General features: G+C 43.8%; 3 protein-coding genes across 9 annotated transcripts in view; 1 reads left to right on the top strand and 2 right to left on the bottom strand.

The window, feature by feature from the left end:
• LOC105989658 (TRMT1-like protein) overlaps positions 1-9123 on the bottom strand; it is a 40465-nt gene that overhangs the window by 30447 nt on the left and 895 nt on the right. For both annotated transcript variants that reach the window (XM_013021804.1, XM_013021806.1), the window contains exon 2: positions 1292-1421. In XM_013021804.1, coding sequence (XP_012877258.1) covers positions 1292-1421 — 130 coding nt within the window. The remainder of the gene's footprint in view (positions 1-1291; positions 1422-9123) is intronic.
• On the bottom strand, positions 6221-8179 carry LOC105989659 (TRMT1-like protein). The gene is made up of 2 exons (XM_013021807.1): positions 7726-8179; positions 6221-7296 (listed from the first exon to the last, which is right to left on the bottom strand). Exons 1-2 carry the CDS (start codon positions 7940-7942, stop codon positions 7175-7177), a joined length of 339 nt encoding a protein of 112 aa, XP_012877261.1. The 5' UTR covers positions 7943-8179; the 3' UTR covers positions 6221-7174.
• Swt1 (SWT1 RNA endoribonuclease homolog (S. cerevisiae)) overlaps positions 8225-9123 on the top strand; it is a 64549-nt gene continuing 63650 nt past the window's right edge. For 3 of the 6 annotated variants that reach the window (XM_013021802.1, XM_013021803.1, XM_013021796.1), the window contains exon 1: positions 8458-8511. The gene's annotated coding sequence lies outside the window, so the exon portion shown is untranslated. Of the gene's footprint in view, positions 8255-8411; positions 8437-8457; positions 8512-8733; positions 8754-9123 lie in introns of those variants that run through there. The other 3 variants (XM_013021800.1, XM_013021799.1, XM_013021798.1) reach the window with 3 other exon arrangements.

Raw genomic sequence — 9123 nt, 5'->3', positions numbered from 1 at the left:
CTCCCCCCCGCAGCAGCTAGGCTCTGAATTCTGGCATCAGTATTGGCATACACAAAAAACCCCAAAACCAAGCCAAATCAAACCAAAACAAGATATGTATTAAGAGGCCTGGTGCCCATGGCACGTGCCTATAATATTAACTATTCAGAGGCAGAGATCTGAGGATTGTAGCCTAGAGCTAGCCCAGGCAGGAAAGTCTGTCTACAATTAACTACCAAAAAGAAAAAGCCAGAAATGAAGCTGTGACTCAGGTGGTAGAGGCGCTATCCTTGAGCACCCAGACCCTGAGGAGTTCAAGGTCCAGGCCTAGCACCCCCCCCCCAAAAAAGATATACACTAGAATACTTAAGCTATAAACTCAAGTAATAAATATGTATGTTTAAATATTCAAAAATAATGTGTAATTTGTGAGGAAAATAATTGGGTTAAAATATCTGTGGCATTTTAATGAAATTACAATCAGAAGTTGACAAAACAGCAACCATCTTTCTATACTGCCAACAAAAGTAGCCTTTCCTAATGTTAAGTATTTTTCTATTTCACTGAAGAAGCATGATTCACATCTCGAGTATCAATAATGGTGAATGAGGTTCTATGAGAAATTAAGTGGTGCTTTAGGCCATAGGGCTAATTTAATTTTTGAGATTTGATACCACTCAAAATAAAAGATCTTGGGTGCTGGGAAGGCAACTCACTGGTAGAGCGCTTGCCTTGCATGCATGAGGCCCTGGGTTCGATTCCTCAGCACCACATAAGCAGAAAAAAGTCGTAAATGGCACTGTGGCTCAAGTGGTAGAGCTCTAGCCTTGAGCTGAAGAGCTGAGGGACAGTGCCCAGGCCCAGAGTTCAGACCCCAGGACCAAGAAATAAATATTTTTCTTTGCATCTTTTATTTATTGTGCAGTAAGTATAACACAGTTACTGATTTAAAAGCCATTAGTAGGAATAATCTGTCAAGTTATATGTGGTTGAGTGTCACACGTGTTTTTGTGAAGGCAAACTCTTGTTGTATAGTGTAGATGGCCTTGAAATCACAATCCTCTCCTCTTGCCTCAACTTCCCAAATACTGGGATTGTAGGCAAATACTACCAAGCTTGGCTTATACCATTTGTCAGAATCTGTTGAGAATAGCTGTAATGTTATTGGAAACATCACACAATAAAACATTAGTAGTCAACTAAATGATTTAGTTAAATCAATATACATTATCTAAGGGTCTGCAAAGAACAACTAGATTATTAAAATTGAAGGGTCTACTTGCTAATATGTTAACGAGATGGCTTAACTTACCAACAATGTACCTGGACTTAGTCTCTCCTTTATTCACATGGCGCCTAACATGCCCTAGCATGTCAGTCCTTCTGGTGATAGTTGCTGAACAAATGATACAATGGTAGTGGGCACCCATCTTACTGGATATCTATTGAACAAGAATTTTTATAGATTAGTAAAATAGTGAACTCCATGTTTAAAGTTGTAAATATACTGAGTTTGTCTTAAGATGTCTTAAGATGGTATAGAAGATGTTAAAGTATGCCATATGATTGAAAGGATAACTATATTACTTAAATTTACATGTTTCAAAAATCATACTTACAATAGACCACAAGTAACTGAGTTTGGGAAGAGATATGCTTTATTTTACCTTTGGAAAGTAATACTATGCTGATAAAACAGGTGTAGATAACTGGAAGGGCAGAGATAATAGTAAAACGTATAGTAACTAGGAATGGTTGATTTTTTTTTTTTTGTTATTGGTTGTGGAGGTTGGGCCTGGGCGCTGTCCCTCAGCTCTTTGACTCAGGGCTTGCACCCTACCACTTGAGCTACAGCGCCACTTCGGGCTTTTTTCTGCTTACGTGGTGCTGAGGAATCAAACCCAGGGCCTCATGCATGAGAGGCAAGCACTCTACCACTGAGCCAACTTCCCAGCCTGTTTTGAGATTTTTTGGTTTTTTTTTGGGTCGGGTCATGGGGCCTGAACTCTGGGCCTGGGTGCTGTCCCTCAGCTCTTCAGCTCAAGGCTAGTGCTCTACCACTTGAGCCACAGTACCACTTCCGGCTTTTTTTCTTTTTGCTTATGTGGTGCTGAGGAATCGAACCCAGGGCCTCATGCATGCAAGACAAGCGCTCTACCACTGAGCCACCTTCCCAGTCCGTTTTGAGTTTTTAACATTCATTACCTTTGCTTTTTCATTTATGTCTTGTCCACTTTTAATTTTATATTATTTATTTATTTATTGTAGGTCATAGGGCTTGAACGCTGGGCCTGGGCATCATCCCTGAGCTCTTCAGCTCAAGGTGAGCGCTCTGCCACTTAAGCCATAGCACCACTTCTAGTTTTCTGGTGGTTTATTGGAGATAAACCTTGGCTTTGAACCTCGATCCTCAGATCTCAGCCTCCTGAGTAGCTAGAATTACAGGCTCCTGGTGAAGCCAACCTATTCTAAGCAAACTGTTTTCATGAGCTGAAAGGTAACAACTCAGAGGGAAAAAATTCCCCAAATGGAATTACCTGCATCAAGATTATCTGAGTTCAATGAACTGGTAGAATCAAAGTCTCCTTCAGTTACGAAAGCTAGCTTCTCTAGATCAGCAAGCTGCCTTTGAATTGAGATGTGTCTCTCTGAAAGGAAATTTAAAGAGTTAGAAAATCACATTTTAACAATTTGTTTTCTAATGGGAGGGAAGGGATAGTAGGGGAAAAACAAAGGAGGAGGCAACAATGCTTGATAAGAAATGTACTCATTACCTTGCTCATGTAACTGTAATTCTTCCTCTGTACAGTATTTTCACAATAAAAAACTTATTTAAAAAATTTTGTTTTCTAATTCCATTTTATTTGATCATATAATATACAAGTTTATACACTTATCTTCTGTAATATAGTGTCCTAGAATCTAATGGTAAATAAATACCAACATTCATTTTACAAAATGACAAATGTGTTTCACAATAGAAAAAAAAGTTGGAGAAAAAAATCCACAGTATAAATTCACAGATTTAAATTTTAATCTATAGTTACTGTAATTACACAAAAATTATTTTTATCTTTTATGAAGTGCTGAAGAACTATAAGCCATTTTTTGTCTTCAAAGAACTTTCAACCACATGGGAAAGATTAGTATGTTAATTTCTAAGTGCAATGGTAGGTAGAATGTAGTGACAAAGATTTGTCATGCATGGAATGACTAATTCTAACAAGTTACTGAGTGGCACTTATTACTTAAGGTACTGAGCAGATTTTCAATTAATTGGAGACCTAGTAGGGTGACTCATAAATTAAAGGAGCCTTATGAATAAAATGTATGTGTTATAAAACAAACAGCTAACAGCCAGCCCTGGTGGCTTAAACCTGTAGTCCTAGCTATTCAGGAAGCTAAGACCTGAGGATCTAAGCCAGGCTGGGCAGGAAAGTCTATGAGATTCTTATCTCCAACCAACAAAACCAAAAAGCAAAAACAACAACAACAACAAACCCAAGGTGGAGCTCTGGCTCAAGTGGTAGAGCTCTAGCTTTAAGCAAAACAAAATCTCAGTAATAGCAGCCAGGGGCTGAGTTCAAGCCCCAGGACCAGCAGAACAACAACAACAAAAAAACCCAAACACAGCAACAACAACCCCAAAAACATATAGCTTCCACTACCCTACCTTTGGCTAGAATGGAAATGTTTTAAAAAAGTAATGGGGGGCTGGGAAGGTGGCTCAGTGGTAGAGCGCTTGCCTTGCATGCCTGAGGCCCTGGGTTCGATTCCTCAGCACCACATAAGCAAAAAGAAAAAAAGCCGGAAGTGGCGCTGTGGCTCAGGTGGTAGAGCGCTAGCCTTGAGCTGTAGAGCTGAGGGATAGTGCCCAGGCCCAGAGTTTAAGCCACACGACCAGACCCCCCCAAAAAAACCCAAAAAATAAAAAAGTAGTAGGTAGATATATTCAAGAAAAAAAATCTACATCATGGGAGGAAGAAATTCTATGTAAGTTAGTTTGGATTTTATTCTTGAAACATCTGGAATTTTTGACAAAGTGGATCCAAGAGGTGAGAAAATGAGTAATAGTAATAGAAAGGTGAGAGAGAGTAGAAAGAAGAACGGAAGCTGGGATGTGAGAAGTCAGGGGGGGATGAAGTTTTGCATAATAAAGACAATTCTAAAATTTTGAGTTTATATGGTTGAGGAAGATGGTGTCAATTTCATTAACCAAAGAAGGAAGAGTAATCCCTTTTGGTAGAAAGGAACAGAAAAAGTGTTTTCTGATAATGTGTTTTATATACCACACAAATTTCAGAAGGCTGCTGAAAATTTGTTTCTGGCACTCAGGAGGGAGATACCAATCAGAAAAATGCATATTAGGTAAAACTGAGAACAACCTATCAAGCACTTGCTTGAGGCCCTGAGTACCACTGCACAAAAAAAGAAGAAAAAAAGCTGTGAAATGGGGGAGGGAGGGGGGAACAACTCAGCTTACCCAGTTATGACTGGATAACTATACTGTAATTTTATTATCTTTAAATTAGTGACACTTTTTATTTTTTACTTTTTGCCAGTCCTGGGGCTTAATCTCTGGGCCTGGGCATTGTCCCTGAGCTTCTTTGGCTGGCTAGCGTTCTACCACTTGAGCCACAACACCACTTCTGGCTTTTTCTGTGAATGTGGTACTGAGGAATCGAACGCAGGGCTTCATGCATGCGAGGCAAGCACTCTACCACTAAGCCACGTTCCCAGCCCCACATTTCATATTTTTGAATCATATTTTTCCCAGTTATGGACTCGTTTTTGAAAAATGAGTCTTCAAATTATATACCTTACAAAATTTTGAAATGTCTTCTAAAATATTTTAACATATTCTTGACTAGGTGTGAGGGGATTCACTCTCAAAAGCTGATAAAACCACTACTGATTAATATAAATGGGTATTTCTAGAAGTGAAACATGGAAAGATGTAGGTACTTAACAGATGAGTCTGTAAAAGAGACATGCTCAATGCTGAATACTACAAACAGCCGTACAGATCAAGAGGTCTAAAGAGATTTAGTATACAGCATGTCTTGGTGACCTTTAGAAAAGCAGGTTCAGCGGGGTGTTTGTGAGAAAAAATGAGATCAGAAAGGGAAATGAAATACAGAAAATTAGTATAGTTACTTTTTTAGGAAGTCGGATAATTAAAAAGATGGATGAAATTGTAATTCTCTTTTTTCTAAGGATGGAGATCTGAATTTATGTGCATCCATAGCAAAGGAACATTCACAAAGTGGGAACGTGAGTGTATAAGACGCTAACTGATGGGTAAAGCTCCCCAAAGTGGAAGGAGAAAATGGAATTCACTCTTGGGGCTCTTTAATATTCATTAGACTCTTTTAAGACTATTAACTTTGGTTTTTACATTGTTACCATCCAGTCTCCATCGCCTCAGTTCATGTGTTCACTCATTAGAATAATTGGTCTTCCTCACAAATATGCAATAAAAAGAGCAACCTACTCTTTATTCATTTTCTTTTTTTAATGGTGGGGCTTGAACTGTGGGCCTTGGTGCTGTCCCTCAGCTCTTCAGCTCAAGGCAAGCACTCTACCACTTGAGCCACTTCTGGTTTTCTGGAGATAAGAATCTCACAGACCTTCCTGCCTGGGCTGGCTTTGAATTGTGATCCTTAGATCTCAGCCTCCTGAGTAGCTAGGATTACAGGCGTGAGCCACCTGGCTTTATTCATGTTCTTGTGTACAGCAGGTACTAAAGCATATTAATAAACAACTTAATGAGGTATAATTTTCATAAATGACAAAAAAATTTTCCTGTTTGATCAAATACTTTTAATTGCTAAGTCAGTAATAGTCAAGAATCCTATGTGTACAAACCAACCTATAATATTGGAAGCCACAAAGATTTTTGGCTCCATAGTTCAAAGACTTATGTTTGTGAAGCAAGATGTACAGTATTACATAAAGTTGTACCTGCTGAAATTATTGAAAGTGAAAGCCTGTAAAACTAGAAAACTGAAAATTGTAGCACATTTGAAGAAAATTGTCAAAGATTTGTCTACAAAATTTATACCTATCAAACATCTCTGAAACCACTTTCTGATTAAAGAAAGGTAGTATCAAGCAATCTGTATTTTAAAATCACTCAACCTGCTTTTCGTAACACTAAATATCTAGAAGTCAACAGGCAAACCTCTTGTTAAATTAGGTGAGTCCAAGATGTCAGGAGATTCTTTTAAAACTTCTTCTGTTACTGTTTCCTCAGCTTTCAGTTCTATTTCAGATACACCATCTTCATCTTCCCTAGTTATGATTGACTTCAAAAGACTAACTAGATCATCTAAAAATAATTTTTAGAGTATTATTAATATGTATCTTAATTCTAACGCATTTCAGATTTCTCAGTCATTATTTGTCCCAGTAATGCATTTTCCAAGTTTCTCAAACAGTATATACATCTTTATATGATACTTATAAGTCCTGGAATACATAAATGTTCCCAATCCTTATTTTTATTTTTGAGACAGGGTCTCTCTCTGTAGTCCAGGCTTGTCTCCAACTGCATATCCCCCTTCAATCTCAGTGTGTAGTACAGGTATCTGGCTTAACACATTCTTAATGGTGAGGAGGTGGAGAAAGCATACACTCCCTAAAGCACCTGAATCTCTTGTGACCAATTTAAATAGACATAATCTGAAAAGCAGAAGGCTACTTTGCAGTGTAAAACTCCCCATCCACCACCATACTGTAGGTGAAGAAATAAACAGGCCTTATTTTGCATGTACAAGCCATGCATGTATATGAAGCGTCTACCTGAGATGGTGACTTTTCTTTGCTCCGATTAGACCTACTTGTTTTAAATCTACTTATAACAGTTAATGTTCTTTTAAAATCGCAGGGTAATTCTATTAGACTACAACTATCCAAGTGTCTTAAAAACACCAAATTTAAAATTGGTCACATCGTAGCAGAGACGATAGGTTAAAATACCCTACGTGGTTATTCAGTAGGAGGAAGAAACATCAATTTACGGACCATGAAACAATTTCGTGAAAGTAGTCGCTAAACCTTCCTTGCCATTTAAAAACGTTCAGAAGGTCCTTACAGAAGTGGTTAATCGTCAGGTTTTAAAGTTCCCAAACGATCCAATCAACTAACTACCACTCAGAAAACATGAAGCGGATTCAGAGCACAGTAACACGGACTACTCATGCTCAACCGTCAGCTTCTGAGGGGATGGAATAAATACATACTCGTTCGGTGTCGAGACCTGGAGGAGGGCACTGAGCTGTCTCCCACCAAACAACTTTGTAAGTCTCGAATTCTCTGGGGGAAGCGAGTTACAAAGGAGAAGGAAACACCGAGGCTGAGAAGCTGGTTGACAGTTTCCAAGCCGGGGCGCCTCGGGCCGTCCAACCCGCCAGGGCCGGTGAGGCTCGGCCGGCGCGGGCTGGCGACGGACTCCAGCACACAATAACTGCGTGAACCTTACTTCTGAGCATGAGATGATTTTCATCATCTCATGCTGGTCGTTTACTCGAGCCCACAGCACCTCCCGGCCCCCCGGGCGCTGTTCACTGACACGACCCCGAGGCTTCCGGAGGTGCCTCCGGGCACTCCGCGCCCTTTAATTCCCCTCGCCCGCTACCCCGGCCCCCTCCGCTCCGAACCCAGACCTGCCGATCCCCGCGATCCCCCTCCCTCAACTCCCCCGGCTCTCCTGCGGCGGGGGACGATGCGGGCTCCGGCACTTACTGCTTTCCGCCTCCTCGGGGGCAGACGCTAGGGACGGGGACAGGGCCGGAGTCTGGGCCCGGGCAAGGGCTGGGGCTGGAGCCGAGGCCGGAGTCGGAGCCGGTTCCGGAGCCGAATCTGACACCCGGGCCGAGGCCGGGGCCGAGGTCGGGACGCCGACCTGAGCTCCCTCCTCCTTCTCCAGGGGTAGCAGCTCCTCCTCCGCCATGTTCTCCATAGTTACCGCCTCCGCGCCGGGGGACCTGGGGTGGGGGTGGGGAGGGGGACCCACGGCGGGCGGATACGAGTGGCGTCACTGCCCACTGGGCAGGATCCAAGCCGAGGGGAAACAAATGAGGAGAGGGCGGGGTGCGGGCAACACACACACACAACCACAACAACACACAGAAAAGAGGAACCGGCTAACAAATCCTGTCAGCAGAAAAGCCAGAGGCAACGATTCGAGAACGCTACCGCTTCCCTCTCCCCCAGGCGTTGCGACGCCCCCCTTACTCTGCGCAGAAGCGTGTTGGAGACCTCGTCCAATCAGGTGAGAGAGTTTCTTTTGCACGCTGCGTCGCTCATTTCACCGGCCCAAGAGCGAACCTCAGAACTACAATACCCAGGAAGCATCGCGCCCCGTGGGCGGGGCCGAGTTCCAGTCCTCAGAGGAAGAACGCTACGGAGCGTTGGGGCGTTGGTGTGGAGCCGAGCCCAGAACTACATTTCCCAGTGAGCAGCGGGCTCGGGGGGGGCTTTCTCCTGGCCTGGGCCTCCGGAGTGGCTACCGCCGCAGGCGCCGGTAAGGTAGGAAACTGGAGGTGCGGTGACTTTTAGCTGTGTTGGGGAGGGGGGTCTTCCATCCCGGGGCCCCTCACCCCTGAGCCAGACACTCTGAAGGGCCGCGAGTCGGCGGAAGTTGTCCCGGAGTTGCTGGAGCCTGGGGGGGGGGGGGGGGAGACGAGGCTGTGGGCGGGTCTGGCTCACTGAAGGGTGTGGCCCGGGGCGGGTCGTAGGTTCGAGCTTGCTCCTCGCTGTGTCCGGCTCTGGTGGGTTTCTGGGAAGCGGGTGAATCCCGCCGGACGCCGAGCCGCCGAGACCTGTCCGGCTAACTCCGAGCTGGGTTGGACCGCACCTCCTTTCACATCCTCAGCCCACACCTGTGACCCGAACGCTTGGGTCGTGTTGCTTGCGGCCGCGGGTCCTGTGAGCATTGGGTTCTTTGGGCCCGGTGTGGGTATGGGCCTTACAGGCCCTGGACGAGAGCCGGGATTGTTGAGAGCTTCAAGGCACTTGGCGGATGCGTTTCAGGTTGCCTACGATTTATCGCTGGTGAATCTGCTCCCCAGTCTTCTCTTTACCCTTGTCAGTCGTTCTTTTCTCTTTATGGCGGGGGGGGGGGGGGGGGGGGGAAGGGAG

This window comes from Dipodomys ordii, unplaced genomic scaffold, assembly GCF_000151885.1.
Source record: "Dipodomys ordii isolate 6190 unplaced genomic scaffold, Dord_2.0 Scaffold57, whole genome shotgun sequence".
NCBI lineage: Eukaryota > Metazoa > Chordata > Mammalia > Rodentia > Heteromyidae > Dipodomys > Dipodomys ordii.
This window is presented reverse-complemented; position numbering and strand designations above follow the sequence as displayed.